The sequence below is a fragment of the Pristis pectinata genome, chromosome 8 (assembly GCF_009764475.1).
Source record: "Pristis pectinata isolate sPriPec2 chromosome 8, sPriPec2.1.pri, whole genome shotgun sequence".
Classification (NCBI taxonomy): Eukaryota; Metazoa; Chordata; class Chondrichthyes; order Rhinopristiformes; family Pristidae; genus Pristis; species Pristis pectinata.
In genome coordinates this window covers 102,907,225-102,921,475 of record NC_067412.1, presented here as the reverse complement: position 1 = coordinate 102,921,475, position 14,251 = coordinate 102,907,225, and the positions used below count along the sequence as shown (strand labels likewise).

At 43.6% G+C, this 14,251-nt stretch overlaps 1 protein-coding gene across 1 annotated transcript in view; it reads right to left on the bottom strand.

Annotated features, from left to right (window-relative positions):
* The window catches only part of gpc4 (glypican 4), a 158,445-nt gene that overhangs the window by 25,870 nt on the left and 118,324 nt on the right, over window positions 1-14,251 (bottom strand). The window contains exon 7 of the mRNA XM_052022547.1: window positions 8,977-9,110. Coding sequence (XP_051878507.1) covers window positions 8,977-9,110 — 134 coding nt within the window. The remainder of the gene's footprint in view (window positions 1-8,976; window positions 9,111-14,251) is intronic.

The following is a 14,251-nucleotide window of genomic DNA, read 5'->3' as shown; positions in this document are numbered from 1 at the left end:
TGCTTAAGGCTTGATCAGTACGTTTGTGAATGCTAGTCGCATTTGCCTACATTTGACCCATATCCCTCTGAGCCTTTCCTGTCTATGTATCTGTCCAAGTACCTTTTAAATGTTGCTAATGTTCCTGCCTCCACCACTTCCTCTGGCAGCTCATTTTATATACTGACCACCTTCTGGGTGAATAACATGAAATTAAGATCAGATCAGATCTTTATTAGTCACATGTACATCGAAACACAGTGAAATGCATCTTTTGCATGGAGCGTTCTGGGGGCAGCCCGTAAGTGTCGCCACATTTCCGGCACCAACATAGCATGCCCATAACTTCCTAACCCATGCGTCTTTGGAATGTGGGAGGAAACCGGAGCACTCAGAGGAAACCCACGCAGACATGGGGAGAACGTACAAACTCCTTACAGAGAGTGGCTGGAATTGAACCCGGGTCGCTGGCATTGTAAAGAGTTACGCTAACCGCTACACTACCATGCCTGCTTGATAGGTGTTGATAGTGAAGAAGTTTATCGTAGATTACAGGGGAATCAGTTAGGAAAGTGGTATGAGGAGTGGTAAATGGATTTCAATACAGATAAGTGTGAGGTAATGCATTTTGGGAAGTTAAACCACTGTACGACCTACATTATGAATGGTAGGGCACTAGAGAGTGTAATGGAACAGAGGGACCCAGGAATACAAGTGCATAGCTCATTGAAAGCAGCAACATAAGTAGATGGGGTGGTGAAAAAGGCACTTAGCACGCTGGCCTTCATCAGTCAGGGCACTGATGAATAGTGGAGTTGGTATCATACATGTCGTTGGTGAGGCCACACTTGGAGTACTGTGTACAGCTTTGGTTACCCTGTTATAGAAACGATGAGGTTAAGCTGGAAAGAGTGCAGAAAAGATCTAGGAGGATGTTGCCAGGACTAAGGGGCCTGAATTAAAGGGAGAGGTTGGCCGGGCTGGGTCTTTATTCCTTGGAACATAGGAGAATGAGGGGCAACCTTATAGAAGTGTTTAAAATTATGAGAGGCATAGATAAGGTGGATGGTAACAGTCTTTTCCCCAGGGTAGAGGAGTCCAAAACTAGGGGGACATAGGTTTAAGGTGAGAGGGGAGAGATTTAATAGGAACCTGAGGGGCAACTTTTTCACGGAGAGGATGGTGAGTATATGGAACGAGCTGCCAGAGAAAGTGGTTGAGACAGGTACAATAATATAAGAGGGACTTAGATAGGTACATGGAGGGGAGGGGCCTGGAGGGATATGGGCTGAATGAGAAAATTGGGACTAGATGGGTAGGCATCATGGATTCGTTGGGATGAAGGGCCTATATCTATGCCGTATTGCTCTATGACTCCAATAAAGAGACTGCTGAAAGACAATTTGATAGAAGTTAGAAGGGATTCAGCAGGCTAAATCTACCTAAAGACAAAATCAGATTTGGGAATAATAAATAAAACATCATGGGAAAACAGGAGAATGTGGAATGGATTACCCGAGTATTTAGGGAAAAGCTGCACAAGCATGGTGGAGAAAATAAGAGTTCACTGACTGGATTAAATAAAGAGGTGCAACACAGCAGACTCATGTACAGCATATAAGCTGGTCTGAAAATTCTCTACGCACTAATGTAAATTATAGGTCCATTAGGTTCCAGTCTGTTTCAGGGAAGCTAATGGAATCTACCATACAAGAGTAACCAGTCACACAGAAAAATATCAATTTTTCAGGGAGAGCCAGAATGTACTTTTAACCAGTTACCCATGTCCCTGGAGGGCAAGAGAATGAGGGGAGATCTTATATACAAAATTAAGAGGGGTATAGATAGGGTGAATGCATACAGGCTTTCTCTCCAAAGGTTGGGTGAGACTAGAACTAGAGGACGTAGGTTGTGGTGAAAGATGAAATATTTAAGGGGAACCTGAGGGGGACATTCTTCACACTCAGAGGGTGGTGCGAGTGTGGAACGAGTTGCCAGCGGAAGTGGTGGGTGCGGGTTCAATTGTAACATTTGAGAGAGGTTTCGATATGTACGTGGATTGGAGGGATATGATCCGGGTGCAGATAGATGGGACTGGGCAGAAGATTAGGTCGGCATCACAAGACAAGGGAGCAGAAGCAGGCCATTTGGCCCATCGAGCATCGAATCTGCTCCAAAGAAAAGGGAAAAAAGAAAAAGAAATGAGAAATTGGTGGGAGGGGGGAAGCAAAAAAAACTATTCCAACCCCAAATTCTGGCCTTATCCCCATATCTCTTGATACCCCGACTAATTAGATATCTATCTATCTCTTCCTTAGATGCCTCCAATGATCTGGCCTCCACTGCTGTACGTGGCAAGGAATTCCACAAATTCACCACCCTCTGGCTAAAAAGATTTCTCCTCATCTCTGTTTTAAACTTGTACCCTCTAATTCTAAGATTGCGCCCTCTGGTTCTGGACTCACCCACTAAGGGTAACAGCTTGGCCACATCTACTCTGTCCAGTCCTTTCAACATTTTAAATGTTTCTATGAGGTTCTACTTGGAACTTGGGAGCATAAATTGGGAACAGATGTTCGTGGGGAAGTGCACAGTGCAAATGTGGAGGTTGTTTAAGGAATATTTGCATGGGGCTCTGGATAGGTTTGTCCCACTGAGGCAGGGTAAGGATGGTAGAGTGAAGGAACCGTGGTTGACACGAGATGTAGAATGTCTTGTCAAGTGGAAGAAAGAAGCTTACCTGAGGTCTATAAAGCATGGATCAGACAGGGCTCTGAAGAGTTGCAAGGTAGCTAGGAGGGAGCTTAAGAATGGACTTAGGAGAGCAAGAAGGGGGCATGAGAAGTCCTTGGCGAGTAGAATCAAGGAAAACCCCAAGGTGTTCTACACATATGTGAAGAATAAGAGGATGGCTAGAGTGAGAATAGGACTGATCAGGGATAAAAGAGGACACGTGCCTGGAGTCGGAAGAGGTAGGGGAGGTCCTTAATGAATACTTTGCTTCGGTATTCACCAGAGAGAGGGACCTTGATGTTTGTGAGGATGGCGTACAACAGGCTGATACACTAGGGCATGTCAGCGTGAGGAAAGAGGATGTGCTGGAACTTTTGAAAAACATTAGGATAGATCAGTCACTGGGGCCAGATGGGGTATATCCAAGGTTATAACAGGAACCATAGAACAATACAGCACAATACAGGCCCTACGGCCCACCATGTTGTGCCAACCTTTAAACCACGCCTAAGACTATCTAACCCTTTCCTCCCACATATCCCTCTATTTTAAATTCCTCCATATGCTTATCTAACAATCTCTTGAACTCGACCAACTTATCAGCCTCCACCACCACCCCAGGCAACGCATTCCATGCACCAACCACTCTCCGAGTGTAAAACCTCCCTCTGATATCTCCCTTGAACTTCCCACCCATTACTTTAAAGCCATGCCCTCTTGTATTGAGCATTGGTGCCCTGGGAAAGAAGCGCTGGCTGTCTACTCTATCTATTCCTCTTAATGTTTTGTTTACCTCTATCATGTCTCCCCTCGTCCTCCTCCTCTCCAATGAGAACAGCCCGAGCTCCTTTCGTCTCTCCTCATAATCCATACTCTCCAATCCAGGCAGCAGCCTGGTAAATCTCCTCTGCACCCTTTCCAACGCTTCCACATCCTTCCTGTAATGAGGCGACCAGAACTGGACACAGTACTCTAAGTCTAGTCTAACCAAAGTTTTGTAAAGTTGCATCATTACCTCGCGGCTCTTAAACTCGATCCCACAACTTATGAAAGCTAACATCCCATAAGCTTTCTTAACTACCCTATCCACCTGCGAGGCAACTTTCAGGGATCTGTGGATATGAAGCCCCAGATCCCTCTGCTCCTCCACACTACCCAGAATCCTGCCATTAACCTTGTACTCTGCCTTGGAGTTTGTCCTTCCAAAGTGTACCACCTCACACTTCTCTGGATTGAACTCCATCTGCCACTTGTCAGCCCAGCTCTGCATCCTATCAATGTCCCTCTGCAATCTTCGACAATCCTATCCACAACACTACCAACCTTTGTGTCATCTGCAAACTTGCTAACCCACCCTTCTACCCCCTCATCCAAGTCATTAATAAATATCATGAAAAGTAGAGGTCCCAAAACCGATCCTTGTGGGACACCAATAGTCACAGCCCTCCAATCTGAATGCACTCCCTCCACCACAACCCTCTGCTTTCTACAGGCAAGCCAATTCTGAATCCACACGGCCAAGCCTTCCTGGATCCTATGCCCTCTGACGTTCTGAAAAAGTCTTCCATGTGGAACCTTGTCAAACGCCTTACTGATATCCATGTAGACCACATCCACTGCACTACCCTCATCAATCTTCCAGGTCACTTCCTCAAAGAACACTATCAGGCTTGTGAGACATGATCTTCCCTTCACAAAGCCATGCTGGCTGTCCCTAATCAGTCCATGATTCTCTAAATTCTCATAGATCCTAAGAATCCTTTTCCACAGCTTGCCCACCACAGACGTAAGGCTCACTGGTCTGTAATTCCCTGGACTATCCCTACTTCCTTTTTTGAATAAGGGGACAACATCTGCCACCCTCCAGTCCTCCGGTACCATTCCCTTGGACAATGAGGACTCAAAGATCCTAGCAAACGGTTCAGCAATCTCCGCCCTCACCTCGCGGAGCAGCCTGGGGAATATTCCGTCAGGCCCCGGGGACTTATCTGTCCTAATATTTTCACACAGCTCCAACACATCCTCTCTCTTGATATCTACATGCTCTAGAACATTATCTTTACCATCACTGTCCTCAGCATCATCAAGGCCCCTCTCTTTGGTGAATACTGAAGAGAAGTATTCATTGAGAACCTCACCCACTTCCACAGCTTCCAGGCACATCTTCCCACCTTTGTCTCTAATCGGTCCTACCTTTACTCTCATCATCCTTCTGCTCTTCACGTACGTGAAAAAAGCCTTGGGATTCTCCTTAACCCTACTCACCAAGGCCTTTTCATGCCCCCTTCTTGCTCTCCTCAGCCCCTTCTTAAGTTTCTTCCTTGCTACCCTGTATTCCTCATGAGCCCTATCTGATCCTTGCTGCCTACACTTTATGTATGCTGCCTTCTTCCTCCTAACTAGTTGTTCCACCTCTCTTGTCACCCATGGTTCCTTCACCCTGCCATTCTTTCTCTGCCTCACTGGGACACATTTATCCTTAACATCCTGCAAGAGATCCGTGAACAACGACCACATCTCCATAGTACATTTCCCTTCAAAAATGTCATCCCAATTTACACTCTCAAGTCCTAGTTTACAGCCTCATTATTTGCCCTTCCCCAATTAAATATCATCCTGTCCTCTCTGCTCCTATCCTTGTCCATGACAATGCTAAAGGTTAGGGAGCAGTGGTCACTGTCCCCCAAAGCGAGGGAAGAGATTGCTGCGCCTTTGGTGACCATCTTTGTGTCCTCACTGGCCACAGGAGTAGTGCCAGATGATTGGAGGGTGGCAAATGTTGTTCCTTTGTTTAAGAAAGGGAGTAGAGATAACGCTGGGAATTACAGGCCAGTGAGTCTTACTTCAGTGGTGCGCACATTACTGGAGAAGATTCTTAGAGAAAGGATTTATGGGCATTTAGAGAAGCATAGGTCGATTATGGACAGTCAGCATGCCTTTGTGAGGGGCAGGTCGTGCCTCACGAGCCTGATTGAATTCTTTGAGGATGTGACAAAGCACATTGATGAAGGTAGAGCAGTGGATGTAGTGTACATGGATTTTGGTAAGGCGTTTGATAAGGTTCCTCATGGAAGGCTTATTCAGAAAGTCAGGAGGCATGGGATCCAGTGAAACTTGGCTGTGTGGATTCAGAATTGGCTCGCCCATAGAAGACAAGAGGGTGGTGGCAGATGGACTGTATTCTGCCTGGAGGTCGGTGACCAGTGGTGTCCCACAGGGATCTGTTCTGGGACCCCTGCTCTTTGTGATTTTTATAAATGACTTGGATGAGGATGTGGAGGGGTGGGTTAGTAAGTTTGCTGATGATACAAAGGTTGGTGGTGTTGTGGATCATGTAAGAAGGTTGCTGTAGATTACAACCTAACATCCTGCAAGAGATCTATGAACAACGACCACATATCCATAGTACATTTCCCTTCAAAAATGTCATCCCAATTTACACCCTCAAGTCCTAGCTTACAGCCTCATTATTTGCCCTTCCCCAATTAAATATCATCCTGTCCTCTCTGCTCCTATCCTTGTTACAGCATAGAAGGTTGCTGTAGATTACAACAGGATATTGATACAATGCAGACCTGAGCTGAAAAGTGGCAGATGGAGTTCAATCCAGATAAGTGTGAAGTGATACACTTCAGGAGATCGAATTTGAAGGCAGAATACAAGGTTAATGGCAGGACTCAGCAGTGTGGAGGAAGAGAGGGATCTTCGGGTCCACGTCCATAGACCCCTCAAGGTTGCCGCGCAGGTCGATAGGGTTGTTAAGAAGGTGTATGGTGCATTGGCCTTCATTAGTCAGGGTATTGAGTTCAAGAGCTGCGAGGTGATGTTGCAGCTCTATAGAACTCTGGTCAGACCACACTTGGGAGTATTGTGTTCAGTTCTGGTCACCTCTTTAGAGGAAGGATGTGGAAGCTTTAGAGAGGGTGCAGAGGAGATTTACCAGGATGTTGCCCGGATTGGAGAACATGTCTTCGGAGGATAAGTTGAGTGAGCTTGGACTTTTCTCTTTGGAGAGAAGGAGGATGAGAGGTGACTTGATAGAGATGTACAAGATGTACAAGGCATAGATCGAGTGGACAGAGACTTTTTCCCATGGCGAAAATGGCTAACACGAGTGGACATAATTTTAAGGTGATTGGAGGAAGGTATCAGGGGGACGTAAGTTTTTTTTCACAGAGAGAGGTGGGTGCGTGGAACGCTCTGCCTGCAGAGGTTGTGGGGGCAGATACAGTAGGAACATTTAAGAGACTTAAGATAGACACATGAATGATAGAGAAATGGGGGGCTATGTGGGGAAGGGTTAGATAGATATTAGAGCAGGATAAAACGTCAGCACAACATTGTTGGCCGAAAGGCCTGTACTGTGGTGTAATGTTCTGTGTTCGACTGTATTTGCCTCCACTACCACCCCTGGCAGTGCATTCGAGGCACCCACCACTGTGTAAAAAAAAACATGCCCTGCACATCACCTTTGAAATTACCCCCTTTCACTTTAAATGCATGACCTCTTTGATTAGACATTTTGACCCTAGTAATACATACCTCTTATAATCTTATAAATTACTATCAGGTCTCCCCTCAGCCTCCGCCTCTCCAGAGAAAACAACCCAAGTTTGTCCAACCTCTCCTCATAGCACATATCCTCTAATCCAGCTAGCCCCCTGGTATAACCTCTTCTGCCCCCTCTCCAAAGCCTCGATATTCTTCCTATAATTACGTGACCAGCAATGAATGCAATACTCCAGATGCAGCCAAACAAGAGTTTTATAAAGCAGCAACATAACTTTCTGACTCTTGAACTCAATGTTTCAACTAATAAAAGCAAGTGTGCCAAACACCCTATCAACCTGTGCAGCCATTTTCAGGGAGCTGTGGACTTGGACCCAAAGATCCCTCTGTACATAGACACTGTCGTTAACAGTGTACTGTCCCTTTACGTTTGATTTCTCAAAGTGCAACACCTCACACTTGGCCAGACTAAACTCCATCTGCCATTTCTCCGCCCATATCTGCAACTGATTATATCCCGTCGTATCCTTCAGCAATCTTCTACACTATCGGCAACACCACCAATCTTTGTACTGTCTGCAAACTTACTAACCCACCCATCCACATTTTCATCCAAGTCATTTATATACATCACAAACTGTAGAGGTCCCAGTACAGATCCCTGTGGAACACCAGAGTAAGTCCCATTGACCATTACCCTCTCTCTTCCATAGGCAAACTAATTCTGAATCCAAGCAGCCAAGTTACCATGGATCCCAAGTATCTTAATCTTCTGGTTCAGCCTACCATGAGGGACCTTGGCTAACACCTTACTAAAATCCAGGTAGACATCATCAACATTATCTGATAGATAAGAGCATGTTTACTTACATTATTTATACGAACTACCAGAAGACAGTCAGTAAGGTTTCTCATAAGACACTGTCAACAAAAGTAGGAACATATGCAAACTGGCAACAGGAAGTAGACATTTAGATGCTTAAGTGGTGTAAGAATATTTTAGTCAGACGTCAGTGTGTTTACTCAGAGCAGTGCAACTCAAAAGTGCTTAAGCATTTATTGAAGGATCACCTACTGAAATTTATACTTCATGATTAAATTCTTGAAGGAGGGGCGAGAGAAGAACCAGACCTTGTTGAAAAATTAACACAAAAGGTCAACAGTTGACAATCATGCATGGCCTTATATGCCACTTAGCAGTTTTCTTGCCTCGGTGATCCTTAAAACTAGTTTTAATTCCCTATGATTTGAGACTGATAACTGTGTTCAGCAGTGATTTATTTTAATTTGTAACATATAAACCAAATGAACATACACAGAATCATCAACCACAACATATAAGCCCAGATTTTGTTAGGAATCTTGAAATATCCTGAGTACGAATTAAACTTGACTGACAATTTTCCAACTGGGCTTTGCTGCTGGTCTCCACTTGGAATACAGTGGTGGAACGACAACTTGTTGACATTCCCTAGAAGTTACCCTGGAGAATCAGCTCTCAGATCCTGTATCTTGCAGGAGCATGCACTCAAAATGCATATCTATATAGAACCTTTCACATTGCAAAGTCCTACAAGGTAGGACTGTTGTGAAACAAAATTTGACATCAAGCCACATGAAGAGTTTTTAAGGCCAACGATCAAAAGCTTGGCCAACCATGTAGATTTGAGGAAATGTCTTATTGTATCAAACAGAAGTGGGGAAGCCTAGGGAGAGAATTCCAGAGCTTAGGGCTTTGGCAACTGTAATTCTCACCTGCTACTGTTACTTCCATTCCAACATTCATCCTGCTCAACCACACTTGCTGAGCTGTTGTTACTGCACATATTGTATGGAAGGGTTGACCAGAACTTCTTTGCATTCTTAAGTTTTTCTTTTACATCTGTTACCTGAAATATATAGAATTTCCCACATTAAAAGATAAAATTAATTACTTAGAACTCCATTTTTTATAAACCTGTTCAATGAAATGAGTAAGCTTCATAGGAGCAGATCCTTCATAGCCTTAACACGTGAATAACAGACATTCATGGCACAGTTGTTGTTGTTTGGCCCATTGTGTCCCTGTACACCAAAAATTGACTTTAAGTGAACCCTACAACTTAGGTCATGGCAAATAATCCTCTACTTACAGTTATTCAAGCATTTCACCAGCTACCAATCAAATGTCATAATATCAAGAGGGTTTCAGCCTCTACCATTTTCAGGCAGTGGTCATTTAATCAGTGGCTCCTCTCTCAACTCCCTGCTAATCTTTCCACCAATTAACAATCCATGCCCTTAAGTTAATTATCACTCTGTTAAGGAATATAGATCCTCTCTGTACATCTGGTCTGATCCTCTCAATTTTAACCACTCTACCCTTATTCTCCTCTGAGCCGAAGAAAACAGCCCCAGTCCGTTCAGTCTCTCCTCATGCAGTCTCTTCTCTTCCTCAATCCTGGGAATCTCCTCTGTGCCCTCTCTCTTGTGCAATCACATCCATCTTGTCATGTAGTGACCCAGCTGTACACAGTACCCGAGCTGTGACCTGAACTAATATTTTGTACGGTTCTGGTATGATCTATCTGCTCTTCCATTCAATGTCTCTACCAATAAATGCAAGTATCCTACATGCCTTCTGAACACTATCTATTTGTTCTGTTATCTTCAGAGGGACTTTTGAACATGCACTCCAAGATTCCTGTGTTATTCTAAACTTTTATCTTATTTTTTTATTGTGCATTATCTTTCCCTATTTGACCTCCTCAAATGCTCACCTTGTACTTCTCCAGACTGAATTCCATTTATCATTTTTCTGCCTGCCTAATCATTCCACTGATGTCTTTCTGCAGCCTACAATTTTCTTCTTCATTGTCAATTACACTGCCAATTTTGGTGTCTTCTTTAAATCTCTTAATCATGGCTTTTACACAAGTGCAAGTCAGTAATGTAGCATCGTAATTGTAGAGTATTCAATTGGTCTGACAGTTAGCATCCCTTTTGGAGACAGTTTAGAGTTCCTCCTGATACATTAACACCTGTTGCCTTAGCGAGGCACATTTCAAATCAGCTTGAAAAGGAAATCATTGAGGGAGGATGCAAGTTCTGTAGTACATGTTGGGACAGAAGAAGTTCTGTTTTGAGAGTACAAGGACCTGGAAACTTGCTTTTTTAAATTCATTTGCTGGATGTGAGTATTGCTGGCAAGGCCACCATTAATTATCTATCCGTAATTGATCTTGAGAAGGTGGAAATCTTTGGGAATGGAGGGATACAGACCATGTGCCGGCAGAAGAGATTTAATTTGGCATCATGTTTGACGCAGACATCATGGGCTGAAGGGCCTGTTCCTGTGCTGTACTGTTCTATGTTCTCAAGTGCAAAGATGTTGAATTGTTGCTGTCCTAGTGAATCATTGCTGGTCGGGGATTCCAGAATTTAAATCCAGGGATGAAGGAATAACAAAGTATTTCCAGGTCAGACTGCTCCGCAACTTGGAAAGGAAGCTGCAGATGGTGAATGTTTAGGCTAATGGATGGAATACAAAGTTTCTTGAGAATTATAGAAGCTTCATTTATCAAAGAAAGTGAAGAGAATTCCTTCACATTCCTGAAAGATTTTGGAAAAAGTACCTAGTTTCTGACTTGCTCTTGCAGTCATAGCATTTGCATGGCTGGTCCAATTGAGTTTCAGGTCAAAGACTCCATATTGATCAGGGGTTAAGTAAAGGGAATCTCCAGGGTCGGTGGATGGACTCCTGGAGTGGGCTATCACCATGCACTTTCATGGTGCAAATGTTACTTCCTACATCAGCCCATGCCTGAATGTTGAAAAACAGAAAATGCTAGAAACATTCATCAGGTCATGAAGCATCATCAAAAGGGAAACAGTGAGAACATATCAGGTCAAATACTTTTCTGTTTCCAGCATGTCCTGTTTTCACTTCAGATTTCCAGCATCTGCAGTTCTTGAATTTCATGTTTGAATATAGTCTGGCTCTCACACTAGAATAGGTAAAAACTTTAAAACTTCATTTATACAGCACGTTAACAGGCCCTTCTAGCTCAATGAGTCCACGCCACCCATTTAAACTCATGTTAACCTACATGTACAGTGGCATGCAAAAGTTTGGGCACCCCTGGTCAAAATTTCTGTTACTGTGAATAGTTAAGTGAGTGGAAGATGAACTGATCTCCAAAAGTCATAAAGTTAAAGATGAAACATTCTTTTCAACATTTTCAGCAAGATTAGTGTATTATTTTTGTTTTGTACAATTTTAGAGTGAAAAAAGGAAAGGAGCACCATGCAAAAGTTTGGGCACCCCAAGAGATTTGAGCTCTCAGATAACTTTTACCAAGGTCTCAGACCTTCATTAGCTTGTTACGGCTATGGCTTGTTCACAGTAATCGTTAGGAATGGCCAGCTGATGCAAATTTCAAAGCTTTATAAATACCCTGACTCCTCAAACCTTGTCCCAACAATCAGCAGCCATGGGCTCCTCTAAGCAGCTGCCTAGCCCTCTGAAAATTAAAATAAATGATGCCCACAAAGCAGGAGAAGGCTATAAGAAGATAGCAAAGCCGTTTTCAGGTAGCCGTTTCCTCAGTTCGTAATGTAATTAAGAAATGGCAGTTAACAGGAACAGTGGAGGTCAAGTTGAGGTCCGCAAGACCAAGAAAACTTTCCGAGAGAACTGCTCGTAGGATTGCAAGAAAGGCAAATCAAAACCCCCGTTTGACTGCAAAAGACCTTCAGGAAGATTTAGCAGACTCTGGAGTGGGGGTGCACTGTTCTACAGTGCAGCAAAACCTGCACAAATACGACCTTCATGGAAGAGTCATCAGAAGAAAACCTTTCCTGTGTCCTCACCACAAAATTCAGCGTCGGAAGTTTGCAAAGGAACATCTAAACAAGCGTGATGCATTTTGGAAACAGGTCCTGTGGTCTGATGAAGTTAAAATAGAACTTTCTGGCCGCAATGAGCAGAGGTATGCTTGGAGAGAAAAAGGGTACAGAATTTCATGAAAAGGACACCTCTCCAACTGTTAAGCACGGGGGTGGATCAATCATGCTTTGGGCTTGTGTTGCAGCCAGTGGCACAGGGAACATTTCACTGGTAGAGGGAAGAATGAATTCAATTAAATACCAGCAAATTCTGGAAGCAAACACCACACCATCTGTAAAAAAGCTGAAGATGAAAAGAGGATGGCTTCTACAACAGGATAACATTCCTAAACACACCTCAAAATCCACAATGGACTACCCCAAGAGGCACAAGCTGAAGGTTTTGCCATGGTCCTCACAGTCCCCCGACCTAAACATCATCGAAAATCTGTGGATAGACCTCAAAAGAGCAGTGCATGCAAGATGGCCCAAGAATCTCACAGAACTAGAGGCCTTTTGCAAGGAAGAATGGGTGAAAATCCCCCAAACAAGAATTGAAAGACTCTTAGCTGGCTACAGAAAGTGTTTACAAGCTGTGATACTTGCCAAAGGGGGTGTTACTAAGTACTGACCATGCAGGGTGCCCAAACTTTTGCTTCAGGCCCTTTTCCTTTTTTGTTATTTTGAAACTGTAAAAGATGGAAATAAAAAAGTAATCTTGATTGAAATATTAAGGTAATGTGTCATCTTTAAGTTTATGCCTTTTGGAAATCAGGTCATCTTTTACTCGCTTAGCTATTCACAGTAACAAATTTTGACCAGGGGTGCCCAAACTTTTGCATGCTGCTGTACGTCTTTGAAATGGTACATAGTGGTACAGTTTTGGGTGGAGGCACGCAAGAGAGACTATAAGAAAGGTAAAGAATGTTTAGAATGCTCAAAGAGCCATGTGGGAATATGATGTTGCAGTGAAAGATAGTTCGAATGAATAGGTCAAAGTTGGGCAGTTAATAGGCCTTGATACAAGGGATATTCGGCAAGTGGGAGGCTTTTAAAAGAGAGAGATAGATTTCTGGGCCAGCATGTTCTGTTGGAATGAAGGGCAAGGCTGGCATGATTACAGAACACTGGTTGATGAGGGACAGCGAGGATCTAGTCTGGAAAAAGGAGGCCTGTGTCAGATACATGTACCTGGGATCAAGCCAATCCCTTGAAGAGTCCAAGGGATATAGGAGTACACTGAAGAAAGAAATTAGAAGGGAAAAAGGAGGACATGAGAGATAAGGTAAAGGAGAATCCCAAAAGATTCTGTACATATATTAAGAGCAAAAGGGTAACTAGGGAGAGAATGGGTCCCCTTAAGGTTCAGTGTGGTTGTCCATGTGTGGAGCCAAGGGGGATGGGTGAGGTATTAAATGAATACTTCTCATTTGTATTTACCATGGAGAAGGACATGAAAGCTGGTGAGTTCAGGGAAGAGAACAGTAATGTCCTGAAGCATATGGACATTACAAAAGAGGAGGTGTTGGCAGTCATGGATAAATCCCTCTTTATGTGCTCGAGGTCTCTGTCAACTTATTCTAGGAAAGCCTCTTTTAAGGAAAAGGACATTTCAGAAGTGCCTATGAGGGAATCTGACCAGATACATCCTAGGATGTTGTGAGAAGTAAAGAAAGAAATTATTGGGTCCTGGCAGAAATTTCCATATCTTTGTTACCTATGGGTGAGGTACCGGAAGATTGGAGGATAGCTAATGTTTTGCCTTTACTTAGGTGTCATTAGCTTAATTAGTTTGCATAATATCGTAGGCCAAAGGACTTGCTCCTGTGCTGTATTGTTCTATGTTGTATGGCTTGCTGTCAGGAGGCAGAGGGTGGTAGTGGAGGAACACACAAAATGCTGGAGGAATTCAGCAGGTCGGGCAGCATCTATGGAGAGAAAAGAACAGTCGATGTTTCGGTTGAGACCCTTCATCAAGGGTTGTTTGACAGATTGGAGGCCTGTTACTAGTGGTGTGTCACAGGGATCAGTGCTGAGTTGCCTGTTGTTTGTCATATATATTAAAAATTTAGAGGAGACTGTAGATGGTATGATTAGTAAGTTTGTGGATAACACCAAAATTGTTGGTGTAATGGACAGTGAATAAAGTTTTCTGAGCTTCCAA